The sequence below is a fragment of the Anopheles merus genome, chromosome 2R, assembly GCF_017562075.2.
Source record: "Anopheles merus strain MAF chromosome 2R, AmerM5.1, whole genome shotgun sequence".
NCBI classification, from domain to species: Eukaryota; Metazoa; Arthropoda; class Insecta; order Diptera; family Culicidae; genus Anopheles; species Anopheles merus.
This window is the reverse complement of record NC_054082.1, coordinates 44,303,275-44,331,064: the sequence shown is the minus strand read 5'-3', so window position 1 is coordinate 44,331,064 and position 27,790 is coordinate 44,303,275. Positions and strand designations below refer to the sequence as shown.

At 43.2% G+C, this 27,790-nt stretch overlaps 1 protein-coding gene across 2 annotated transcripts; it reads left to right on the top strand.

Annotated features, from left to right (window-relative positions):
- On the top strand, window positions 1–26,835 carry LOC121589257 (helix-loop-helix protein delilah). 2 transcript variants are annotated; one of them, XM_041908019.1, is made up of 3 exons: window positions 1–1,195; window positions 15,707–15,750; window positions 22,862–26,835. In XM_041908019.1, the coding sequence occupies exon 3, from the start codon at window positions 22,908–22,910 to the stop codon at window positions 24,237–24,239; it is 1,332 nt and encodes a 443-aa protein (XP_041763953.1). In that variant the 5' UTR covers window positions 1–1,195; window positions 15,707–15,750; window positions 22,862–22,907; the 3' UTR covers window positions 24,240–26,835. The 2 variants fall into 2 exon arrangements, with proteins under 2 accessions (XP_041763953.1, XP_041763954.1); XM_041908020.1 differs by lacking the exon at window positions 15,707–15,750.
- The last annotated feature ends 955 nt before the right edge of the window (window positions 26,836–27,790 follow it).

The window sequence follows — 27,790 nt, the reverse complement described above, 5'->3', positions numbered from 1 at the left end:
CGTCGTGCCGCAAGCACGTGCGTTCCGTCGGCTCTCAATCCGCGTACGCGTTAGTGCGCCCTCGCCAGTACGTTCCGTTCGATGCACGGATTCATCCCACGTCGCTGTGTGCGCCCGCGCAGGGCAATCAAATACACCCGAGAAGGACGGTGCGCCCTCGCACGGCAGCCCTTGCAGCCCTGCACCGAACGCATTGTGGCGTAGGCGGCGTGTGCTGGATACGCATGTACACGCATGCATTTGGAGCTTTCGGTTGACGGTGTTTTCTTGTTTCTATCTTCACTCACACGAAAGGATGTTGATCGCTGTTTGCGCTTCTTGATGAGCGCGTTTGGTCGCGGGCCGTGTGTCTGGAGTTGTTTTGAATGTTTTTGTTGCCTTCAGTGCGTGGGGTGCAAAACTTCCGTGCGTGAGTGTGACCCGGTGAATAGAGTGAGCTGTGAACCGTAAAATAGAGGCTTTAGGTGAAAAAAAGAGAAAAGAAGAAAAAATAAACCAACAAAAACTTCGAGTGGGTTTTGTTTTTGTTGCCGCTGTGCCGTCGGATACGAGACGCATGTGAGCGTCGACTGAAGAGCAGAGCAAGAGAAGGAAGAAAAATCATCCAAAAAGTGCGACCTGTCGTCCTACGCTCGCAGACGTACGCACATTGACAAAACTCTCAAGCCAGTCCGACGACTGATTAAATTTCTGGAGACCCGCGTGTGACAGGCGCCTGCCAACAACCAAGGGCCCAATGAACTCGCGTCTTTCTCTCCGAAGATATGGATGTGTGGGCATTGCCGAGGTCGGAGATCGCTAGTTTGAACGATAGGACGGTTTCGTTGTTTAGGCGGCCGTTGAAGTTACTCCATCAGTACGCATCTTATTAGCCGTCCGGTATTCATGCGATCATATTAGATTATGCAATTATTTAGCGGAAGTGTTTTACGATAATAGAGTGTTATGATTCTGGCATTTTAACCATCTTTACCACATCGAGATCAAGTGCAAGTGACACAGAAGTGCGTGATCAAACCAAATACAAAGCCAATTTTGGTGCTGTTCAAGTAACAAGCCTGAAAGTGAAAGTGATTCAGTTAAAAGAAGTATTACCATAGCCCGTAAAAAACCCACTGTAAAACGAAAACGTATCCTGAGCAGATTTCACCAACCAATCGGTGGTTCATCTGATTTATCATTATTTTTATGACAGGTTAGTTTCCTATTTTTTTTAAATCCAAGCCCACCCTCCTGCTCTAATCTTAGCTGACAAACTTTACAAACTCTTCCTTCTTTCATACAAATAAAATAAACAACTTATAATAAACAATCATGAGGCGACGCAAATGTCAGTTCAAAACCAATCGTGGGTGTGTATTTTGTTTGCGCTGTCCTATGGGTTTTTTTTTTGCGTTACCATCATGCCACCAACGCTTCTATGTCGTAATGTGAGTTGACGCCATTGACAGCTAATGCGCTTCGTGCTCCGAACGTGGGACGTAGCTAGGAAAGCTTCTAGGTGACATTAGGCACGAGGCAAAATAAAAATCGAAACTTGTCGCTACGCGACGTTTCTAAACGAATCGGGCGTGTGCACACTAGCTCATGGATTGCACGCCGGCAAGCCTGCACAGCGAGGTGCGAACAAATGATGTGGTGAATAAGCAATTAATAGAACGTGATCTGGGTGCGATCAGTTGTACATCCTCACTATCGTTAGGTTGTATCTCGGCAACCGGTAGCAGGCAAATTGCCACCGTTGACAAATAATGTTACAAGCCATTCCCAGTAGCGGAACGGTTGTCGAATGTTATGCGGTGGAGTCCGTTAGCTCGTGCCGTGTCGGTTTACATTAGCTTTAACATCACGCATCAGTGCGATCGTGAAAAACGAGCAATAAATTCGGTACAACACTCGATCTGGGGTTCGATTAACTGCCGTACCATGCAGTCCCAGTGCAGCATTTGCTTAAATGTAACATTAAATGGACCCATTAAAAGTCAGATTGAATGTACATCAATACGCCATAAAATCAATTCATTTGTTTTGATGTCTCCGCTGATTGAGGCGATGAAAGTTCGTTGATGGAAATGATATTCAAAAGACAATAAATAAGTTTTTAAGCACAGATTACACAAAATATTAGCATTGAAACCAATTTAAATGACATTAAAACCAAAATAAAAAGAAATATTTGAACATTATACAATCTTAGCTTGTATATGTGTCGATGAAAAACACTCCCTGGTCTTAATGCCGGAGGCAGCATGTTTCAACAGGAGTGTAATTGAATTAAATTTTTCATATGCTTTTGGAAACATTCAACCAACACGCACTCACACACACTCACACAGCGAATGGAAAACTTTAAAATTGAACTCACTTTACCAAAACCATCATCACCAATGTCCTTCGGCGGTACCGTCTCTGGTACCGCCCGCAGGCACGGAACGAAGTACATACATTTAACCGCCCGATACAAAGCGCTCTACCGTCCTGTACTACCGTCTCGATCTCTTGCCCATACCACCACATAGCCACCGTGAAATGTTAATTAAACTTTGATAAAACCCGACCCAGCATCAGCTCCATGCATTTCGCATGCATTCCTGAAGCGGGTCGGCGAGACGAGCAATATTACCGTGTCATCGTATCGCGCTGCAGCTTTTTTTTTATTCAGCGATAGCGTGCCGACGGGTACCGTGGCAAAATAAAATATATGAGTTTATTGATTTCACTTAATTTTCGGGATTTCGTACAACCCCGCTCGGGCCAAAACCGCTAGCCAATGCAACGTTCCTCCTCTTGGAATTTGCGTATTGTATTTTGCGCGGATTGGGCTGATGCTACCGCTGTATCACAAAGAACGAACGAAGTGTTCGTAGCATGCTAAGACGAACAGTTTATTACGTCCAACCCTATACATTGTCGTTTCCGTACTCGGTATGGTTTGTAGCGCTCAAGAATGTGGCAGTAAAAATGGTTTAGAGCTCAAAGATGATGAAGTTATTTCCCGCACCGAACAAGCTCAGGGCAATCCATGGCTGTGCCCGTAGGCTGAGCTTCGACCGAGCAGTTGAGCTTCTTATCATAGCAGTTCTGGGATGCCTACACTAAAGTCGTCATCAGGCCCGGAGGGTTTTGAGACGGGTCAAAACCCGATGATGCACATCACGGATGACCGATCAGCTTTTGTTGCGTGTTAATTAGCTACATTGTTGCTCCATTAATTGAATGCATTTTTTCCTCCGTATGCCAACGAAGCCACTCCTGTGTGGTTTGTTGTAGCGATGACTAGTGATACTTCATAACGCTAAAAGAGAACATTGTTTTGTTGCATTATAGTTTTGAGAAAGCACATACGCCCAGATAATTAGTTCATTTCATTAACTATCTTTTAGAAATTTTCCTACTATAAATTATTTTTTTCATGAACTTCAATAAAAAGTCGAAAATAATGTTTACAAACACATCTTTAAACACTTTTTCCTATTTCTGCGCTTATCTGCTCAGCGGTTTGATGAATTACACTTTTAGCCACATGTATTCACACCCCATGGCTTCCCTTTTCGTAACCAACTCTGCTAAATGCTTCTCGCATCAGCGGGGGGCTCACCAAAGTGAAACAAAATTAGAAGTGAGTTTAATTGACTTCTAGGGCATGTGATTGTCGTTGTCGCCGTTACGCCTGCTGTCAGCTAACGATCTGCGAGATCTCAAGCAATGTGCGTTTCCACCTTTAGGACGCTGATTATCAAACGAGCAATAGCGAGGAAAAGGGTGACGGTGGAAAACCAGACCAAACAGTGATGGTGTGATTGTCGATAGTTCGATCGATTCTGAATCCGGATCAATGTTTCTTTCTGTGTGTAACTCCATAGCAATCGAGAGATTTGAACGCACAAACCACCACGAACCTGTTCGTGTTGGCAGCGTTAATCGGGCGCGTCGCAGGCAAGTGTGGATTTTCACACTTGTGACCAGCCTTCTTTTCAGTTTTTTTTTCCTCTCCCTCACCCTCGGTCTCTAGCTGTTCCTTCCCTTCAGCTGCCCACTGAACTCGGGCACAGGTCAGACGGGGCTCAAGTGGCCTCCAAGAGGTAGACGGGGTAGTTTTTGTCGTAATTAAGTTGAGTTGAGGTTCGAAATGGCAGAAAATTACCGACCCTGTCCCGCAGCTTGCATGATCAGAGACACACACGCACACATACTAATACCATCTACCCGACTGCTTGTGACCCGGACGGTTTACGAATTTAACGCGATAGGGCCTACAGGCCGCGCACCGCACGAGATCCTTAAGTAGGGCTAATTTACACCTTCGCTGCGACAGTAATGAGGTTGTCAGTTTGAACTACATCATTCATGCTCAAGCATTTGGAGCAACATTTCGGCGTAGCCCGGGCTCTGCGAATCCATTTGGAGCAGTCGGCGCACCTACCCTGAGGCTACTGGCGCGTCAACGATTGACCAACTAATTTGATGACCAGTTCCGCGCGATTTTAAGGCTGGTCAGACGAAATAAGCGTCCACCGCCGGTTGCCACTAGGAGAGGGACGATGTGACCATTTTCTGGAATGGGCTCATTCATTCATCTTTCTTCACTGAACAGGATAGTATTGAAAATTTAAGACCGAAAAAAATATACTCTCGGATCGGTAAGCCGAAGAAGCATTGCATAGGATAAACGAACACAAAAAGCCGAAGCTCGTCTGATCAACTGATCGATTCGCCACCATGTGTCATCTCACAACCCAAGTTTCGTTTTTTGCGTTTCCTTTTTGCGAAGCAGTATAAATAATAAAAAAAAACCAGTATGACAGCTTTAGAAGACATGGTCGAGCGTAGGCCAAAACTGCCACATGTAGACTGAATTATAACTTTGTATTTTGGTCGCAGTGTTTGAACCAATGCCAGCGACAACAAAATAAGGCAATAATAAAGCAACATTTCTCTGCCATTCCGATTGAAAGGAAATTTATGTGTGCACCGTCTGCAAAACATGAAGTATTGGGCTGATAAGCGTACAATTTTTGGCGATCAGTGCGCGCCACAACCGACCACCGGTTCGATCGAGCGTGTGGGACGATTGATCCGATCCGCTGAATTGAAGTGCCGGCGCTACGGAGAGTGGGTAGCGTGACCGGTTTTAAGAAATCTTTATCTCCAGTACATTCCCAATAGACACTAAATGACGACTGCTATGAGACTGCTGTAACATTGCTTTCGCTCGCTATAATTATAAGTACGTTACGGAAAAATCCATTTTTTAAACATCGAGAAAAGATTTATGCTAAAATGCTGCGGAGGTTATCACCGTAAGAAATTCGTTCCCAGATTAAAACAAGATTGAATTTAAAAGCCCAATTCATCATTTTTGTCGCCACTCAGAGCATGTAGGGCTTAATGGCACCCTTCAGTACCGGTGCGTCTGTGTGTAGGTTGCACGTGCTCTTTCATCCCAGCAGGTTCCCAAAATCCTGTCGCCCTTCTTTTCCATTCATCAGCGCACGCCCGACCGACTGCTTTTCAATCGCTGCGTGTCAACTGGTTTATTTTTACACATCTACTCTGGAAAATTGCAGCTACCTCCGACTTGCTGGTGGTATGCAAGATGCATAAGGAAAGGCCCCAAAACTCTGACAAGGAGTCACAGTCTGCAAAACGTGCAGTGTCACTTGTTTGCCCCGCACGAACCAGGACACAAGGGTGACAATCGTTTCTTGGTCAATATTTCAAGGTAATCGGTGGGTCTGTCCCTTCTTTTTTTTCCTTTATTACCGTATTCGTATTCGTTAGGGTCCACTCGAATGGAAAACACTGCAACAGCTCAATTGATATGTGCTGCCCCAATGAGCACAAGAGGATGGCACTCGAAACCGTCGCCCGGGCAAAAAAAAACTCCCACACATATTCCACACACTGCATGATCGTACTCGACGGTGTTTGGCGCCAGTACGCAGATAGCCGGTGCGTGCGCGATGTAGTAGTAAAGATAGCGACGCCGCCGCAGTAACCATTCCATGGCGCAACAGGTGAAATGGCTTCGGCTCCGTCACTTGAGCAACACGAGCCACATCAAAAGTGCACAGCGTACCGTAACAAAAGACCTTCAAGCTTATCCTGTCCGGGATGTTGCCTTTGCGGTGTGGTAGGCCTTAGGTACGGGAGAATTGTGGGCGCGGGTTATTGTTTGGGTGACGGCCGGGCGCTGATTTTGGACCGTTTTGCCATGCGACGTGATCATTAATCTTCATGTGAATATTAATCATTGGCCTCGGAAATGAGGAAGGAATATAACGCAACTCCTTCGGCCTACCGTGGCCGTGGGTCTGCAAGGGAGAAGATAAACGCTATAAATAAATTCTTTTTTTCTTGGGGTGTTGTTTATTTCTCTCCTTTTCTTCACTTGTTCACTATCCCGGGAACGGGAGGTGGATGGCTCACTGGTCGTTAAAAAATGTGTAACCCTCAATCCGCTTCTCTCCATCGTGGCGACAATCACGAGATTCCGTTACGCATGCTTGAAGCCCTTTCGTTTAGAAAAAAAGTGCGTAAGCAGCCTAGTCAGTCGCCGTTCGTACGATGGTAAGGTGTTTCCCTCACTCCCGCTATAGCACCATGCAAAACCCAAGTCACAAGCAGTGCCAAAGAGGTCCGGTATTTGAAACCTGATTGGAATGTTGCTGTTGCCATACACAGAACGAACAAAACCGGAGGCAACCCAGACGATCGAGCATCGCGGGAATTAATGATTAGAGCATGAGGCGAAATTTTCGTACCTTAGATTGATAATAAGCATGAACACATTTGGAGCTTTCAATTTGTATCCCGGATTTAGGGGCATTGATCGATTGCTTCCGATTGGCTTTATTTTCTATTCGAGGTACTGCAAAAACAAAAGTTGAATTTAAAGATAGAATTAATAAAATTATAAACGAACTAACTTGCCGTCCTTCGGCGCAGCACTGTGCACGATGATCGTATTAATCGTCTCCAATGAGCACGTGCAATAAAACCACTTAAAACAATCCATAAATATTTCTTCCTTTTCGGAACCTCATTTGCTTTATTGGATCCGTTGTGGTACAGTTACGTCGCACGTCGCTAAAAACAACTGTCTGTCAACGGCACGAAACGGAAAGCCATTTTTATTTATCTTCCCCCTGGTAAGCAAGTGCTTGGATTGCTCTCGCTTGCACCAAAAACTGCATACAAAACCGGATAAAATAATGCAACTGTTGGCTGCAGCCTTTCTGCCCGAGTGAGTGCCCCTTTCCTAGCGATATTCCCAAATCTCCCCATACCGAATTCGATACCGATGCCCTCTCTTTTGGTTCTTTCGAAACAGCACTTATCAGCAGGCTTATACCTTCCCAAACCTCCGCGAACGGGCTCGCATACGTCTGCAGTGGCTGCAAAGTACAGGCGCGAGGATTTCTCCTCAACGCAAAACGTAATTTCGCATTTTACACCCGGCATCACGATGTTGTTTATGTTTTTACGATCCCGAATTCGATCCCTTTCCCGCTGTGGGCTTTAAATTTTATCTGATAAAAGTAGACAGACAATCTAAATTGCACATCCACCCGCGCTGTTCACTGTTCCATCGCATCCAGCAGAAACGCGTAGTTTGTGGCCGCCGCCTGGCACGCACGCATGGTTTCCATCACAAGAAAGTTCTCCGTACCAAAAAAACAACAACAACCTCCGTCAATGATGTAAAACTCGCCCCGTCTCCGAAGTGTTTGTTTGGCCTCCGACTTGGGACGATCTTAAATTTTGGTTTGGCAGACGTTACCCCGCTCAGGCAATAAATTAAGCTTCCAAAATGAGTGTTCCAATTAGAGGCAATAAAATCCCAATCAAAACCACGACACTCCACGGCAGCCACTGTCCCTGCGAACGACACTCACCGTTTCGTTTGCTCGCTGGGCCTAACGATTGGCTCTTCCTTCGAAAAGTGTATCGTTTGAACTGCCTCCGACAATCCGCGAAATATCGCATGAATCCTCCCAGACTGAGGCTTTAATTCGTCTAATTAAATAATTTTACCAGCTCAGACTCGGACAGCCCAGCAATCGATTCGTGAACATGGCACTCGTTCTTTGGGACCAATTATCGAAATAAGCTCGATGCGATCGAAGGAAATCGGACCACGGATGCTCGCCACTCGTAGCCGATGCGGTCGCCGCAGACAATTAAATTATTATCACCCCCAATCAAACCGTTCCGAACCCGTGATCGGGTGGAAAATTTGTGACAAATGGGTGTCGAACTGTTACCGTGGATTGCTAACCGCAGGGTATGCCACCAAAGATTGTTCATAGCCATAAAATTAGTTCACAGCTTCTGCGCGTTTGATTAGCCGTTTCAGGTGTCCTCAAACCTTTCTCTCGTTTCGCCCCGTAAAAACCGAAATGTCTACTATCGTTTTGATTAATGAAAGAGCGCACACGCGTATTAGTTTTGCTGCTACCGAAGCTGTGTTTCGCGAAACACGAGTAGGCTGCAGTAGTTTTTTTTCCTGTTAGCCCGTTGCTTGGGGAACATTTTGGAGACTGATGAGCAACGATCGCCTTCCTTTTATGGGCTTTCATAAAACGGTCCATTTTCTGCCGTGGCATCATTTAGCGGACTAATGATGGCGGGTGCCGAACTCGAGTTATATCTAATTAGAAGCTGATGCGCTAATGGCAGGAAGGCTTTGGGGCAAAGGTTAAAGAAAGTGGCAATGTCGTTTGAATGGTGAAAGCTATTGATGTCATAGCGGAGATCATGGACTGTTTGACTTGAAATATTTTCTTACTAATTTAAATTTTATTGGTTATACCTTTAGCATAACTCACTTAACTAAGGTAAACATTTTTTATTGTAGAACAAAATAAGGCTTTTCAACAATTATACTCGAAATATTATAAATTTCTATAATTTTCACATCTTTTAAGGTCCGAACACAAAATTCTGAGCGTCAGTTTCCTCTTCAAATTTGGTGTCCTTTAAATGTACGATACACTCGTTGTCGCTAAATTTTGACTCTCATTCACCTTTTTTTGTCTCGTAGGTACCAATGTTTGACACCCTGTCACAATTTTTTTTTCTCAAAGGCATCATTTTTTGAAAATGCGCATCAATTTTTGTCTCTATCGCATCCATTTTTGACTGTGTGTCAATATTTTAGAGTAGTGTAATCAAAGGCTTTAGAATTAATAAAACGTCATCATTTTTCTCAAAAAAAAACAATCAAATTACACGATTTTTGTAATCTTTATGTGATGTAAAATTAAAATTGTCAAAAATTTGCTTAAATGCCTTTAAAAACTATCATGATTCCTACAAGAGTCAAAAATTGATGACTTACAGACAAAAACAGGTGCGTTAGAGTCAAAACTTGATGCGCACTGTCAAAAATTGATGCCTAAGAGCCAAAATTAGGTGGCATCGACTGCAATACAAATTATATACGAAATTAATGCTAAGAATGCCTCCGGTGGTAAACGGACCGACAGAAAATAGTTATTTATCGAAACATCAGGACCTACTAGGGATCAGATACATTTTTAATTCATTTTGGAACATCATGGAAACCTTGTGAAATTAAAAATTATCATAGCCAGAAACTGGATATAAAGAAATTCAATATAATCATGCTAAATGTCAGGAGTTTGAAATTGTCCGTAATTTCTCTAATCTACTGCTTGGAAAAATCTGACAAAGTTCGTTCCCTTAGGAAGTCATGAAACAAACCACATAAAAAAAAATTCGGTAAAGGTGTAATGATGTACCAAATGATGTCGGCAGGCAGATTAAGCTGTTGTTTATTTGAGTTCTTATTTACGATTGAGATATTCAAGGTGATCAAAGCAGTTTAAATAGATAATTGGAAGCTTGTATCTATTTCTTAACAACGTATTCTTAAATAACGTAATACTTTCGCACATGTTCTTCTAAAGGCAGTAAGCCTGCAGTTCTTCAGATATCAGTAAAAAAAGTTATCGCTTCGTGCCTTAGCGCGCCTTTGACACACCTTTCATTTTGTATGTTTCGATTCATAAAGCTCTTTCTGTGTATATCAAAATATCAACCAATACCTCCGAGATTGAATCGGTTTTGAAATAATTTGAAGATTTAAGGATCTTTCTCACATAAATTACTCCCCGTCACATAATCAGCGTTACTCTCACACATGAGGTGCGAAGTTGCTATCCCCAATATTGGGGCTCCGTCGAGAAGTGCGATTATTTAAATTCCATTTCCTATGCTACCGAACGAATGCTCTCATGGCAAGATTTAAGGCTAGCCTCTTAAACAAACATCTGCCGTCCAAATCCGTTTATTGGTGTAAATCCTTCTGGTATCGCTCGGGCCATTTGTTGTTTCATTTAAATAAAAGCTTCGATTTCGAGACAAATCGCTATTTGAACACATAATTTTCAATTTCCTAATCTTTTGAGAGATACAAATAAAAGACAGTGAAAGAGATAAATAGAGCCGAGTCGTAGTGAAGAAATGTGTCAATTCAAATGATAGTTTGCTTCTCTTGTTTTTCCTTTGTTTTCTTCACACCAATGGGGACCATTTCGGTTGTCAGGTAAGTGACGTGAAATTTGCATTGCAAAGCAAAAGTGGTGCTTTAGTCCATTTCCGAACCCTTTTTCGGTTTGTTTTGACTAAACGATTTCACTTAGCTTAATTACCGAATTTGGATCAAACCTCAAGGACCCCGTAGGCATGCTCCACTGTCGAAAAAATGGCGACCACTATGATGGCTCTATCAACAGCACGTAGGCTATTTCGGTGCCGATGTTTGGAAAAGCGTTCCCTTTACCGTGTGCCACGAGCCACTAATATTTTAGATGCTCCAGGGCGAACCAGCCTCGATTGGATCGAACCACATCGACATTGAATTTAAATGAGTTCGATTGTGGCTGTCCCCTGGGGGGAGGCTCGTGCTCACCCGTCTGCTTGCTAAACGAAAGATAAATGTCATATTTGAGCGATACACACATGGGCAAACCTTTTAGACTGCACGATGGCTTTGCAAATCATCAAACAATGAGACAGCCAAATATTTGTATCTGCATCTGTGTGGAATGCAATTAAGATCGAGTTTGTCTTAACGATCTACGCATAGTGAAACAAAAGTAATGGTAGGGAAAATAGCACACATGGTACAAACAAAAGCTTTAATATAAAACAGTTTCCCAAAAAAACACATTTGATTTTTTGATAAATGTTTGATCATAATAAAATGCTCTTCGATATTGCATGTATGATGTACCTAAACTACACATCGAACATTCAACAATAATGTAATTCACCGAAACGTTAGCAATATTTAGGCATAATGAAAATATGTGGATTTTTTAACGAGACCTCATCAGGATTCAATATTAAGCCGAGACACGTTTACTGCATTAATCAGTATTTTCTGACCGCAATATTTGTTGTTTAAATTTCTCGCTCATGATTACCAAACTGTGTCACATTACGTTTCGTACTGATTTTCGTTTTTACCTGTTAGTAACATTTCTTCGTTCATCAATCTATGTCCCTTGTGTATTGTTAGCAAATATTAAAACAAAAATGGTATGTTTACCGTTTTCCTACTGCATGAAACGCTACAGTTTCACCAAAAGTAGAGTTTTTTTCGTTTCTCATCCAACAGTGAAAAAAAATGTCCACTTCCAGAAAAAAACGTTATTTTTTACGGCCAGGTGTGAATATTACCCTTGAAGTTGACTTCTGTTCTGCGGCATTTACACATGGGATCGATGATGTCAGCCGCGTTGGACCATTGGGCCAACCATGGTACACAACATTCCGGAGGCAAGGGAAGCAAGAAAACTCACTTCGATTTTGTACGTGTACGCTTTCAACGCGTTGCATTTGTTTCTATTTATTTTTATCATCGCTGTGCTGTTCTTCAACTCCGCTGTTTTTGCAACGACATGCTAATGGGGAATTGATTTAAGTGCCCCGTTTCATCGATGGGAATCGAGACACAAACATTAAACGGCCTACGGAAGCTCCAACGAATCCACACTTCCACAACCATGTACGAAACGCGACATCTTGTAATGATACTTCATTACAATCAGTATAGGACCATTAAAACGCGTTTTGCCGATGCCGATGCTTAAGGTATAAGTAGATCATACCATTCCGGCGACTTTTGGACTACCAGAGTAAAAAATAAAAAATAAAGCAAATGCCTTTTTTGTGTGATAGCAATAATTGTTGTCCGAGCGGTGGTGCGACCACTGAGATTTTCTGGGTGCGGTGGGCGTCGAATGAAATTGAGTGCGTCAATTAACACTTTCCACATTTGGTTTGGAGAAAGCATTCCATTTTTTAACGTACACTAATATTTGTGCAAAATAAGATAGTATAAAGCGGTTATGGCCTATAAGAACCAACTTACTGCCAGATCTTCATTCGAGTTCATCCTAATTTGCTAGCTTTTGTGAGCTTTTCGAATAAGATTACACACTTTTAACGACACAAATTGAACCCAATCAGTGAAATGTCAGAAAAAAAAGTATTTTATTGGACTTGTTATCATCAGAAGGTATAGATATAATGAAAACAAGCAATATAGGTATTGGAACAATTATAAAGCAAGGCGATGTTGTGAGATGAAATATTTTACATAAAAGGGAGACTTTACGTATGGCGGTATTTAACCTAATAGTGACCACATTCTATAGTGGAAAGCACATCGCAGACTGCACAATTATTACTTTAGAGATAAAAGTTTTTGTCACTTTTTGGCTGCATAAAATATGTCACACCGAATCGATATAGATTCATTTCTTATTTTACTGAAAATAAATTTTAATACAGAGTAAATTTCAAAATAAATACAATACAGTACGAATAAATTAATACAGTAAAGGTGACATTCTCCAATTCACCACAAACATTTGATTGGCATAAGTATGTAGCAATAGGATAGGCTATGCTCTAAACGAATTATCACATCCATAACAAAGTTTTCCTCGAGGCCAAAACCAATTTGCGTACCACACACTTTTGACTTTCGCCTCGAGTCGTTAAATCGGTCGGCATTAAATCAGTTGTGCAGACACTATCACCTGCTATAGTGATCTAGTCCAATAGTGAACGAAAATGATTTAATTTCATTGATGATTTTTTAATGAATGAATACCCCAGTATTACGATACCCGCAGGGTAGTAATCATCGTACTACGATGTAACCAAATCACCTACCGATAGGAATTTGAAAACAGCTGGAAGCTTTAGGACTCTAAAGATGGTCCATGCTCATTACCCTAAGGGTACGAAGAAAGATCACGGAAACTGGTGAGAAATGAATGCATAGTTGTAATGCATGTAGAATAGTAATGGTATCATGGTTGGGTATAATGCCACAAACTATGGAACCGGTTCATCGATATCGACTATCCACTTGCAGCTAAATGACGTATAATTATCCATTTAGCAGGTTCGTAAAGAAACAATCCCTTTTCCAACCATTTCGAAGGGCCTTGGTTGTACTCATCGACCGTTTGTTTAATGTGCCTAGGAAAATTAAACAATGATGGAAAGCAAATCAAGTTTTATGGTGCAGCAACGGCCAAAAAGAATCATACCAAATAATTAAGATATAAATGATTCCAAGATAACTATAACTCAAGACCAGGCATGCTCGCAGGCATAACTGAGCATAGCCGAGGGATGGCCTCGATAATAGAAAACCACCATCAAACGCTTGGCCCGATGTAAGCAGTAATGAAGCAAGACATCAACAGAAACTGTTGCCCCGGGCGTCCTATATATTTTGTTCCAAATATTCGTCTCCTGCTGCTTTATCGTGCTCTTGTTAAGGTGACCAATGCTCCCAAAGCTAATCTAGGACCATGGTTAATAAGACCGGCAGCAGTTTTCCAGGTAGTGTAAATTGTTCCACCAGCCCTGATGTCTGCTTTAATTTCCTATTTATGTGAAAGTAATTCGACAGTCACTGATCACGTTTGTCATGTTTACTATGATTGCTAACGGTTGCTGTCGCAAAAGATCATTGAAATTTGATACAGTTTTTGCTCCCTGCAGTGCACACAGTGCGAGTAGACACGCGGCTAGTTGTAGCTAGAAAAACTGTCCCAAAAAGAGTTGATCCTAGCGCCGACACCTTCCTATCCTGGGGGAGAGGATGATGCTTACAAGTGGTCCACGATAAGCTGATGAACGAGCACATGTTTTACACTGCTCTGTCATGCGTCTGTCGTACAACAACAAAAAAAGCAAAAAAGCCTTTTTATCAACCACCGCCTGGCATGAACGTCAAAGAAAAAGTAGCTCCATCGCGCTACACTAGCGAACACGCTGCATACCGCAAACATAGAGGCTGGGTGAGTAGAGCTAAAGCCGACGAGCAAGTGGCAACAACGATCAACGAAATGTTGTTCGCCTTTAATTGCCGCTCGCTGCCGAGCTGTAGATGGCCTCCGAGCGACCAAGATCGATGGATCGGTTCGGACCACTTGTGCGTTGTGCTGTTACTTTCCTTCCGAAAAATTCACCTGTCGCATGGTCCTTGCACTCTAATAAGGGAACCAAGGCAAAAAAAAGTCGTAAACCGAAACTTTAACTCTTTCTCTCCTCCTTTTTTGTTCGTCTGGACAAACCAACTCCTTTGCTTGCACGATAAACGCCGCACCAGAAGCGAGGTACAGTTTTCGCGCAAACGCATTTGCAGCTTTGATTTAGGATGACAACTGCGACGACAACTTTTCAGCGACCCAACATCAGCAAACACACACACACATACCACACCATACATTCGTACCAAGATACTGGGACAAAGTTGCTACTGTGGTTTTGTAAAGGAAGAAAACCGGCCGGTCACTTCAGAAAGTCCGTTCACTTTGCAGAGTTTTTATTCTCCGGAGGGCATCCTTTTTAGCACTTGTCTGTGCGGTGGATAAAACAACAATCAGTTTGAGGTGCCAGTAATGGTGGGGAAACTGTCCAAATACACAATTTTAGAGGCGATGTTAATGGTTCGGCCCGGGATGAGTAGACCATCGCTCGAACAAGAGTGGAACTTAAAGGTGTACAAGAAACAGTTCAAAGCAGCTCCTGGGGCCGTGAAAGTGTGGGGTGATTCGCAAATTGGACACCGAAAGGTTCCCACTTTAATCAACGACCTTTGTGGTTAATTAAAATCATATTGATTTGTTGGTGGTCTTAATCCATCCCATCTCCAACCTACATAACCCACACAAGTTGGGAAGAAAATTTCTTCCAAATAGGAGATTCATCAATATTAATAACACCGAGTGGCTAGAATCACCACATTAGCATTCAACGCTCTGGCTGCAAATGTTTAATTAATTTAACTGCTGATATGTAGTAATAAATTAGAAACTTTTTCTGTCAATTTCAAACGGAAAGCTTGGGTGCTCTCGCCAATTGTGATGTAGGGCACGGGTTTGTTTGCTGTAAGTCGTGAGTAGACCCATCTTTAATTTTGCTTGTTACGATGGTCCGCGTTGATAGTAAGGCAATTTGTATTTTACGTGTGTAACATTTTTGAAAAAGCTGTAGCGATTGCTTATGCGTTTATGTACTTTGGATAATTGGATAACCCTTTTAAAATAAACTAAAACCCTCTGAACCTAGCTCCTTCTGAAGATAAAACTTAATAAACATAAAAACAAAATGTACATTACAATTCTCATTCCTTGTTTACTTGCAGTTATGTCCTATGGCTGACAGGCTCGTTGATAAAATCAGCCATCGGTAAGAGCAACTGTCACTAACGTCTTAGCGCAAAAATATCTCAATAGCAGCCGCAGTATTCATTGCCGTCTATCCATCCAGTGCATCACGATGACCCAAACATTATATCAGCTCTGTCCATCCTTCATGATTGGTCTGTGGTTGAAAATCTGTTCCCCTGGGCTCATCGCCCTGATATCTCAATCAAACCGCATTAGACACAGGTGCCAGTGTCGGTAGATGATATCACACACAAAGCATCAGACGTCCAGACGCACAAAGCACACCGACTGGCTATGTACACCCGATCGTTGCCTTCGTTTTCCCTAGCTTTATCTTCCAATCCAGCTCGTAATCCAAATTATCTCAGCGGTAGTTGTCGCTGTCCGGCACTGAATAGGATTGCGATCGCTGTAACCTTGCTAAGAGGGTTTGTAGATTTTAGCTGTCACTGTGGGAAAGTAACCCTTGTCACAGATTAGACCGCAAGGAAGTTCCTTTCGTGACTGTTGACGCTGAAATTTTATTTCTTCATTAACCACCCTAATGGAGTGGCCGGGAAAGTGTTTCGCTCGAGCTCTTTGTCGTTGCGCTCGAGACGGCTTGCCCGTATCAAATGGGTGTTTAATCTGTTGATCTGCTGTTTGGTGATCTTTAATCACTTTATCTCGGAAAATTGTGCTGCGTCACATAAAATTCAAACACACCATGAAGTTGATTAAGAGCGTGTAATTTGGTGATTTCATTAGGTCGATAAGCAAGACGCGCCACTAAGTAAGGTGTGGCTTGGTAACACCCTGCATAGTTGTAAACGCTTACAAATAGCTAACAAATAGCTTTACGATAGGCAACTCTTGGTTTTAGTAAAATCTTGTAAGCACCTGCAAATAATAATTTCTAAAACAAAGTGGTACACCAACATAATCGGACACACGTTCATAATCTTCCATCGAACATTCTTCTTCGGCGTGTTCCGTTTCCGAATGATGCGACGACACTCAAAGGCGTACCGCGTGCAGTAAAGATGATCTTTACCATACATCGCGTTCCAATCAGCTTGACACGATCTGAAAATGTCGTCGATTGTCGTCGATGGCAGCGCGGCGTACGTGAGAGGGTTCCATAAATCGCACAGCTAGGGTTTAAGGGCCACGGGTGCATTCCGAGCAGAGCGTTCATCAACTGACGCGTAATGCGTCGTGCCTTTTGGTCGGCTGAAAATGCTTCACTTCGACAGCTCTTTCCAAAGGCGGTATGCGCTCTCCGAAACCGACAGCCCGCTAAACTTATCTCTCAGCGCATAGGTGCATTCTCGGACCCTGTACCACAGGGAAAATCTGACGAAAGTTGAGCTGCTCCCCAAGCGGCTCCCACCGGTACATCAGAAACACAACAAAAATTGCAATTACACGAAACGCACGTGCTCATGTTGGAGGTATGATCACCAATCCTTTTAACCGTGGTCAATTGCTGCACCATGCCCGATGGCCGTTAAATCATGGCTTGCATTCTGCGTTGCAAACGCCGTCGTTCCAGTATCCGCGCCTGCATGTCCAATGCGTAAATTCAAAATCTTGCGCCGATTTCTCGCTTATCCCGCGGGCTTTAAGCGCATTGCCCTTCTGCTTGTCCAAATGATGTCAATAAATCATGTGTCATTTTGTTAATAAGCTTGTAGTTAGAAGTGAAAAAATGGAGGCACACCTTCATGAGGATATATTGAATTTATATCTCAATTAGAATTGTTTTTAGAGAAACATAACAGTTGTTAATGGCTCATTACTTGAATGATCATCCAAACATGATATTTATTTTTTCTTTCTTTTACCTCCATATCATTATCAAATATTTCAATAGAATTTAATTGAAGCAAATCATTTTTATTTCGATGACAAGCATAGCTACAGAAATTTATCCTACAAGCGAAATACTAAATTACTTTGAACAGTTGAATTTAACTGATATTGAACTTTCATAGTTTGAATTGTTAAGCAAAAGCATACTCAATTGGAGTATTTGTTGTACATAATTCATTAATTTCTAGTAACGTAAAAAACACACTCTTCTTAGATAATTATAACTAATGAATCAGTTTGTACCATGTCGCAACACATATATTTACTTTTAATTAAATTGGACAGAAAGTGCATAAAAATAACTCCACTCATTTATTTTATTTGCTCATTGATATTCACTCAACGACTTTTCACGTATTTTTCTACGCGGGAGGTCGTGACTTGGCCCGGCAGACTACAAGCTTTGCTCAACCTCATGCGCTTATGTTCCTTGTACGCAGCCACCGCCAATGTGAGCCGTGCGGTCAACCTCCGATGCGAATGTTGACCTGCTGGATAGGAACGTGTCTCAAAATGTGCCGCAAATGCTTAAATCTCTTCCAGACATTGATGCAAGCACTGGATAATAATATAACCGCAGCGCCGAAATGTGGGTTACGCGGGAACTCCCGCTCGGTCATCCTCGATCGTCACGGCCACAGTGTGTCCTCTGTTTGCGTTTCCCAGGAATTGCAGCCGTAGCATAAAATCTTCGCACCAGCCTCGAGTCCGAGTGGGCACGTTCCCGTGACCGGCTGCTAGTGCAGCGATCAATCAGGGTGCGAAATAAGGCGCGGTTCGTCAAATCCCACTCAGCCCTTCGCACTTTGTATGCATGCTGCTATGCGTTTACAGACGCGCATGGGTGCGGTTAACATGGATGACATCCGTCGGGAGCGATCGTCATCGCTTTGGCAGAACCGTCTAGAGACAGCATCACATTTTATCGATTTCTGTAGAACTGTCTTGCGGTATTATGACTGCAGCAACTATTGCCTCTGTTGCCAACATTGGGAGATGGAAATCGCACATTTGGTTGAGAAGTGGGTTAGCACCGACAATAGCCTTCCCCGAAATGCAATGCTCGACAGGCACACGCCAAACATTTGCTGAATGCTTTGATGTCAAGTTTGCGAGCTTGTGTGACATGCATGATGCTTGTTCGGGGTGTCAGTGCGAACAGTAACGAGCAGTTTCATTATAAACGTTCAACTTAAGCAGCGAGTTTTTGAAAGAAAACAAAATCGTCCATCTCCACACGAGGCCCCACAACCGCCAATATTACGCGCAGTGTTTATGCTAGGTGACAGCCTCAAGAACATATTACAACAGGCAAACCCGAATTTAAGGCGAAAAGGCGTCTTAGACAAAAATTGAACAATGATTCCCAAGCAAGTCTAGTGCAATATTCCTAAGAAATATGCACACAATGCTCATGTATGGTTGTATATGTTTTGTATGGAGTTCATAAGAAAGGTCAAAGTTGTAACGAATTGCTCTTATCAATATTAGATGATATCGATGATATTATAACCATGTGTAAAGACACTTCATTCCACAATTTCAAATCGATCCCACGAATATACTTTCTTAGCATTTACAAGTTTCACCGTATTCTTTACCATGTACACATCAATCAATTTCAGATAATGAAAATCAAAATCACACTAAGGAAAAGCATACTTTCTAATCTCCAAGGACACTATGCATATATCGCAGAAAAAGTGTATCAGACGCTCTACCCATAACTGTGAAACATTCCAGGCATTCCGATCGCGTGCTGAAGAATGGCACAGAATAGCAACACACAAACCGTTGCGTACCGTAGTCACGTTCACGTTCGCTCGATTGATACAGGGTTAACGTGTATTTGATTGATACGTTTGAGTCGGTCAAATGACAGTATCGATTGCGTTTGATCGGTGCAAACGATCGATCACTTGCAAAAATATCCAGTAAAAACAAACGCACCGTAGGTGACGAGTAAAAATTGACACCAGATTCCAGTTTGCGATTCGCCCGATTGTTGCCGCAGCCGCTATCGACACAGGATTCTGTTGCAATGCTACGGGAAGAGAAATGATTAGTCCACGAGTATCGACGATTGCAATTCAATATAACCCACGCGGGAAAGCAAGTTGTGTTGAGTCAAGAACGCAAACGCCTACCACTCCAGCGCAAGTCTTCATCCGTTCAAGTCCCGTTGCGGTCATCCTTTTACAGCACTCTGAAGGCCTCGAGTAAGGCACCGTACGGAGTCATTGCCCCAAAGAGATAAGTTTGTGCCACCGTTGGAACAACCAACCCAGCAGGAAACCTGCTACTTCCAGCTAAGGTCACACGGTACGGCATGTATGAGTGAAGAAATTCCGGTGTCGAACCTGGTTGACCATTCCGGGAGGAACGACATTTTCGTATGACCATGTACCATGCGTGTGTGTATGTATTCAGCAAGTTGTGTAAACTGTCCAAAACGGTAGCAGCATCGTACTACGATTAGCTAGCCACAAACAGCAACAACCGCCGCAATGAATTTAATGGTGCAACCAGTGTAACCACAAGACATCAGAAATCATTGCAAACGTTAGCCATCGTTCATCGATTGCAACCTCAGTACCTTTCAGCATCCTCGGCAAACCGCAGATCGTACGAACAGCAACCACAATGATCGCACTTACCTTCCCATTTTTGTGCAGTGGAGTTACATTTTTATTACGGTTCGCGATTAGAACAGTGCCTTCGGCTCCTACGGTCAAACATCACGTAGCCCGTAGATTGTTCATCTTCGGCGATTGATCGATGGTAAAGTAGGCACGGACATGTCAAGTCGTCACATGGCAAACGCTTAGTCGTGAGAAGCTTTACCGTGAACGTTGCGATCTTGATGCGATTAGTGTTGGAAACTGCTGTTTGGCAACTGACACATGTGCTGCGATATCGGAGCATCAGAGTGCTCTGGCGCTTGTAGTAAACCTTCCAATGTACTCGTTTGATCAATTGCTTAGGCTTCCAGCTCAAAGTAGTCCTTCAACAGGCACAACAAAGATCAGCAAGTTGACAACTTGTTTTGAAGCTATTGGTTGATGGTCTTTTCAAAGTCGATGTTGACTCTGTACACCAATTGAACGGCGTATGTGTATGGTTGGTGTGAAATAGGCTGTTAGGATAAATTTGTCAATATGTCTTTACTAAACCAAGATCGATTAAGCACATAAATTTATACGCACATAAATTTATACGCACATTTATTTTCTTTTGAAGTGGAAATTTTTCGTACATGCTTAGGATATAAAAGATGAACGAAGATAATCGTAAAACAGAAGAAAAGATAAACTTCAATATTCTTCCTCGCAAACAGTATATTGGTAACATCAAGTAACATCAACACTAAAACAAATCAACCCACTGTGGGTGCGATTCACGCTTGCAAAATGTCGCGAAACACTTCAAGCAATCACTTTAAAACAAATCCTGCTTTCATACTACGGATTCCGACCCAAGGATAAGATGCATTGTATTGTTCACCTTCGCACCATGCAAACAGAAACCTCTCTCCGGATACTTCATTCATATATTACCACACGCGTCACAACTTCATGTAACATGCTAGCGTCCTCTCCTTACCCTATCAACTGCCACTTCAGCTTGGATCGACCACCCTTTTGCCGAATAATGTGATCCGCATGTAGAGGGCGTCAAAGTACTGCCCAACAGACACGTCAAAACCACAACAGAGAGTGCTAGTGTTTAGCTTCAGTTTTTTGCCCGCTTTTGCTGTCCCTACTTTATGCATAGAAATGGGCCGGCCAGTTATTAGTTGAGCGTTTTTTTTCTCTCTGCAACAACCCACAATCGGTTGGATGGGTCTCGACTGCTCTTGTGGCTGCCGACGATAGCGGATCTTAATTTGACGCGTCATCACGTGCCCCGACATCGCCGTCCTCAGTTGGGCCACTTTATGGATTTTTTTGTTTCAAAGAAACAAAGCAAAAGTAACCACACAAACCACACTGTACTGAGATTATGAGAGCTAAAAATTGTTTATTTGTGAAGTGCTGGATTGTGTGCTTCTAAAATAAAACTCTTGCGGTTAGATACGGTAGGAGCATCGAGATGCAACTGGAACAAAAGTCTTTCTAACTTTCTATTGTTGAATACATGATTTGTGCTCTCAAATGCTTTTCTCAAGCGAGTAACACATCTCCAGCATATCACATTTAGCTCCTGAGACATCTTTGGTAACAGTGTCTGATGAGGGCGAAGTACTAAAATGGATCTTTCGGCGTGCCAATGGCGTGCCAAAAATTTCGAAGGTTAATGGGTGACTCTTTGCTACTTGCTCCTTGGAAACATAATGCTCAATTCGGCTCACATTACATCTCATCTCATCGAGTAATTATAAGTCATTGCTCAATCTTCCCTCCAAACAACCACCACCAGCACTGAGTTTCAGAATGCAAAACGATAAAGCTGATACTGTACAAGTCTTCCCACCGTCACGGAGCCATGTATAGTAGATGACCTCCCGATGTCAATAGTCATTAATCTTTGTGGCCCCGGTGAACTTTGTTTGCGAACCATCGGGATCTTCCGTTCCTGCCGCAAGCATTTTTCAGGTGGTCGATCATATCAATATGGCGAGTGTCAAGTGTCAGCGGCGAGGGGTTTAAGTCCGAAACAACCAGTCCATGAAGGACCGATTATGCCGTCTGCTGGCAGAAAGCATTCGAATACAGCAGCTGGGACCATTCCGTTCCCTCCCTGTTCCGTGGCTTCATAATTCATCATGGGAAAGTGTCTGAAGCCTAGAGAAAAGGCAGCAGCAAAAAAACAGCTTCCAATGGCTGCCGGATTAAGAGACGGCCAATTGTTACTGATGATTTACAAGTTGCTCGAATCGAACATTTTTGCCGTTTCGAACGGGAGAAACCCATTTGTCACGCAAGGGCTCATAGGCATTGGCGTCATTGGGGAATAGAAAGAATTTGAATACATCGCACAATGGAGCCCTTTTCATGGTTCTTTTCATATGGATTGCTGGAATGAAAAAGGAGGTTTTGACATTCCTGCTGCTACCCTGAAGGTTGTTTTGATCTTTATTTACTATGTCTCTGAGACAGAAGATAACGTAAAGTGCTATAGACTCAATGCTTTTGGCTGGCTTTAGCAATCAGAGAATATTCTAAGAACGTCACTAAGGTATTGTCTATTGTGAACGATAACATTAATGATTGTTGATCCTTTAATATATTTTTCAGTTTATTTACCCGACGTTCTTTTTTTTTTTTCTTTTGCAGACTTTAGTTCAAGATTGTGGAAAGGATACCTAACATATGGGTCACGATGCGCCACAACAATATAGAGTCGATCAGTGCGATCACCTTCAACCAGCAACCATCGATGGAAGCGCCGATGGCCGATGCAAACAACAACCACAACGAGAGCGGCTACGTCGGACATCATCTGATGGGGGACGGGACCGGTTCGCTCGTGTCCGAAATTAAGAAAGATGAAAAGTATTCGCTCCGTCAACGACAGTCACGTCGTACCACGCTCGAGACGGCAACCATTAGCAAAACGACGACGAAAACCACCACCACCACCAAGGAGAAGGCAGCGCCAAAGGAAAAACCGAAACCCAAAGCAGCTCCCCTCAGCAAATACCGCCGGAAAACAGCGAACGCACGGGAACGTAGTCGTATGCGCGAAATCAACAGCGCGTTCGAAAACCTCAGGCGTGCCGTGCCGGTAGCCGTGGCCGGTACAAGCGGTACCAGTTCCCCCGTCAGTTCTCCCCAGTGCAGTGGCAGTGCGGCATCTAGTGAAAAGCTTACCAAGATCACCACGCTACGGCTGGCGATGAAGTACATCCGGATATTGAGTGACATGATCCACGGTACTCCAGGTACGCTCGAAAACAACAACGAACTGGATATGGTGAACCACAACGAGATCGAACGGGAAGTGATGCAGAAGGGTTTGCTGTTGTTGGAAGGAGGCTACCAGATGGGCGGACCGGGTTACGTGTCGTCGTCTCCTGCCGTATCGCCAGCGCGACCGGCCGTGGATGCAAAGCCTTCGTCAGCTTCTTCCAAAAATCACTCGCAACAATCCGGTACCTCTTCTTCCTCGTCTACTAGCAGCCCGCGGAAGCGGACGTCAGCCAAAAAGACAACGTCCAGCAATAGTCGCTCCAAGAAAACCACCTCCACCTCCAACAACACTAGGTCACGGGCAGCAGCAGGCACTAATGGGCGGAAAACTATCACAAACTCATCGGCGCTTGAAAAGATCGATGACAACATTCAACTTACGGCGCCCAGCTTACTATCGGACTCGTCCCGACCCGACCCACTCGGTATGGATGTTGACCTGTGCTCGGTGCTGGAGTCGGACAACGACTCACTCATCCTGTCCGAGCCGTGCCTTAGCCCGCTGACCACGGCTACCGGACCGGGTGGACTGAAATCGCACAACTTTGCCTGCACCAACAGCCAATCGGTGGTACCGAACGATGGGCTAGAGTTTGGATTGTTCCTAGAGTCGGACGCTGACTCGTTGCAGCTGTCAGAACCCTGCCTGAGCCCGCTAAGTCATCTGGACTCGTTGAACCCTTTCAACGATCTACTTCACACGGGCTTCAACGAGCAGACAGCCCTCGAGCTGTACCTATAACCCGAGCTGAAAGGTCAGACGGTCCGCAAACCCTTGACAATGTTTCCGTTAGTGTATATGATTATTCGCACCGTGCGAGCAATAGATTTAAGGCCAGCCCAGTGTCAATGAAAGTCCCAGTAATTTATTCTCACCGTGTCATATTAGTTAAGCAAAGCAAAGCCGCCTGACGCCCGGAACCAACGAGTGACAACGGCACGATTAAACACAATCGGCGGCTTCGAAGAGAACAGACCGATCATAACTAGCCGCCAGTCGAATCGTTTCCGTCACAACCGGAGCAGGTTTGCCGTGACTTCCGTTAAAACAAAAGAAAAAAAAACAGTTTTGCCATTATTTGTTTTCCCTGAATATCTCCCGTTTCGTTTGTGCCAGAGACCGTCCTAAACACTTTAGGGGACATTTGTATTATTTAGCTGCTTTTAAACTAGCACGACCCTGCAGGGGGCTTCTTCGTTTCCTGTAGAACGTTTATTCAACCCTCTTCCTCTCCTCCTTCAAGATGCTTAATTATGCGGATATTTATTTACAAATTCAATAGTCAAATCAGTCGTAATACTTACAGACCTACAGACAAATTTGTTTGTTGACTGGTTGGTAGGCTACATATACATAATTACTAAGCTGAGCCAATTTCTTATAAAACTAAAAATATCCCTTGAAAAGAAATGTGGATTACATTGTTCCCCCCAAACTATTGACCTTTTTGGGTAATGTAACTGCAAAACTTCAATTGTAATTGGATCACAATTTCACACACACACAATGCCTTAGCTGCTCTATTATTGTTCAACTGCACCAAGACCGTAGCTAGAACAACAACCCATGAATCACACACATCTACACACATTCCCACACGTTACACACGATACGTCATGGTTTATCGCGATGACTCCATTTCCAGCCCGTTAAAGCGCCCCATTTTTGGATCTAGCTAGCATTTCAATTTGTTTCGTTAAAGTTTATGCAAAGCTCCTAAACCGATCACGGCAGCCCTCTATCAACTGCTCATGATCCACCTAGACGATTGCTGTCGAGGTATTGTTGCATAATGCATCCCTAACACGTGAAACGACGCATGCGTTTTGCCGTCAACGGTACATGCTGCATCGACCAGGCACGAAGTCACAGTGAGCCCTTTCGTTCAGTACCCACCTGCACAAGCGCTTCCAGCTCCCCTAGCTGGGGGAGGGATAGCCACCCCCACAATTCTAAGCACAGCCGACCGGGTGTACTTCTGCCTCCCACCCAGAATCGCCGAATGAATGTGGAGCTGCAACGTGCCAATTGTAGTTTGCGCGGCGGTAGGTGTTGCCTTTGTTAGTGAACACAATCATCCGGTGCGAGTGCTTTGTGATGATTAATAACAGAAGCCATAAAATACATGCCAAATCAACACGCGGGGCTGCAACGCGTGTGTTTGCGTTGCGGGTATAGTAACAGCACGTGGGTAGGCGTTACTAACTGTCTCTACCGAAGCGTAACGAACTGGAACGGGGGAACACTGACCAAACGCGCACCTGTTTGCTTGGCGCTGGCTGGTTTGGGGTGCATAAAATGGTGCTAGTGGGCAACTCACCACCCTTCACATTGCTCTGCTTTGATGTGTCGATTAGAGCCGCCATTGTGCACAAACCAAGCTCCTGCCACGCCAGAGCATTTTTTTTGCGAGATTTTGATCTCTTTTACCATTATAATTGTTTATGTGTATCAGCGCGTGTGTGTATATGAGTACCTTTTATTCAATGAAACAGCAATCGTGATCCATTTAATCAAACCGATCCGTGGAATTTGTTTTCCACCAGTACGAGGGCACCCTGTTACCGCGAACGGTTAGCAGTTTGTCAGCTACTTCAGCGGCAAACCAACGCGCGATCCGCAATCCACCAGGCGGCAAACGCGGTAGCCAAAGTAGCGCCGACCGGGCGGCAAAATTGCATTATCATAAAGCCAATCTCAAAATTTGCCATTTTCAACCTTTCACCAAGATTGCACGGATTTGGTCATCTTTCGCAAGCAGACTTCCCTCATAAGCATGGGGTATCCGTTTCGCAACCCAACCGTCTCATTCGAGGTTCTTTTTTTTCTTCTTCATTTTACCGTCATCGACGTTGTCGGTGGGGCCATACATTGTCTGCTCATGCATTTCAAATTCTAGCGATTACTGTAGAAGGGACCCTTTTTTGTGCAATAATGAAAGTGGTCGCGGAAGCTTTTACTATCTGGTCACTCTGCATCTCTACTTTAAAAATGGAGATATTATGTCTTCCTGTCCTTCCTACTTATGTGTCGGGGTATTAAACTTCGTGCTTTACTAAAGGCACTAGGAACAAACACAGTTCAGAAGCATTCAGTTTGAAAAATAAAATGATTATAAAATCTTTCAGTACTACAAAAATTAATAAACGTCCAATTTTCGGTTCATCAATTACTGGAATCACTTTTGAATTATGTTTACATAATTTCCTATTTAAAACCCCTCTAAATCTATATTCCCTATTGAAAATATTATGGTAATGTTAAACAGTAAGTAGCAAATATAAGCGCCACTGTTTGTAATCTAACAAATATCCGTACAGATACATTCCACAAAGGGCAAAAAATATAAAAAAAAAAATTGTAAAAATATTATAATATGTAAGCTAGTGCTTAAAAATATGCATGATCCATTATTCTATAGGTTCAATAATAGCCTCTCTATTTTCTCGCTTACCTTCGCTCACTTTTGTATCTGTTTCGGTGAGATGATATGTATTTATAATAACAATGAGCGTGTAAAGGTCTAGTTTTACTAGCTTGTAAGTAAAATACAGGAAGGCCAGCATGCATCCTTATTGTAGCGGCTTTGGCCTCTAAGCCGAGAAAGCAATTTCATGCAGATTTCAAATGATACATTTCAAATTGAGTGGCATATGAGCTAAAATTAGTTTGTATAATTAAGTATATGTATGTCGTACCGCAACACCTAGCTCATAAACAAATGTTGAAAGTAGTAAAAACGACACAAATTTTATACAAAACATTTACACTGAATCATGTTCTGATCCATAGAAAGAAAACACTGACAAAAAAGCAACAACTGAAACACGTAAGTATTGTTAGGTGTTTTAAAAATTTCAGACTCTCTTCCCGATGAGAAGATTCTCACGCTTCTTGTCTACAGCAAACGCAACGCATTGCAGCAAAGGTAAAACTTGATGATATTTTAGGCAATGCAGTTCAAATGCAGCCCAGCAACTTGTTTGAGTCGTCATCGATAATAGCATCCTGCTATTGGCTCTTTGCCTTCCCGCCGTATTTCTGCACGAGACGAACACGATCGAGACAATTCTGTTGATGCGACAGAAAGCTTCACACCATCCCATGAGCGGAAAAACTGGAATTCTGGCAAATGCTTGATGGTACCCGGTAGCAGTCGTTGGGAAAACATACTCATTCCACGCGTACGTTGGTTCAATCTCTACCTCTCGGCAGCACACCCGTGCTTGTTTGTTTTGTTTGGACATACTTCAAAACGATCAACGATCACCACACGAGCCATCCCCAAACCG

Bases quoted from the DNA above. Each gene is read 5' to 3' on its own strand.
- LOC121589257 (XM_041908020.1), top strand. From the start codon at position 22,908: ATGCGCCACAACAATATAGAGTCGATCAGTGCGATCACCTTCAACCAG.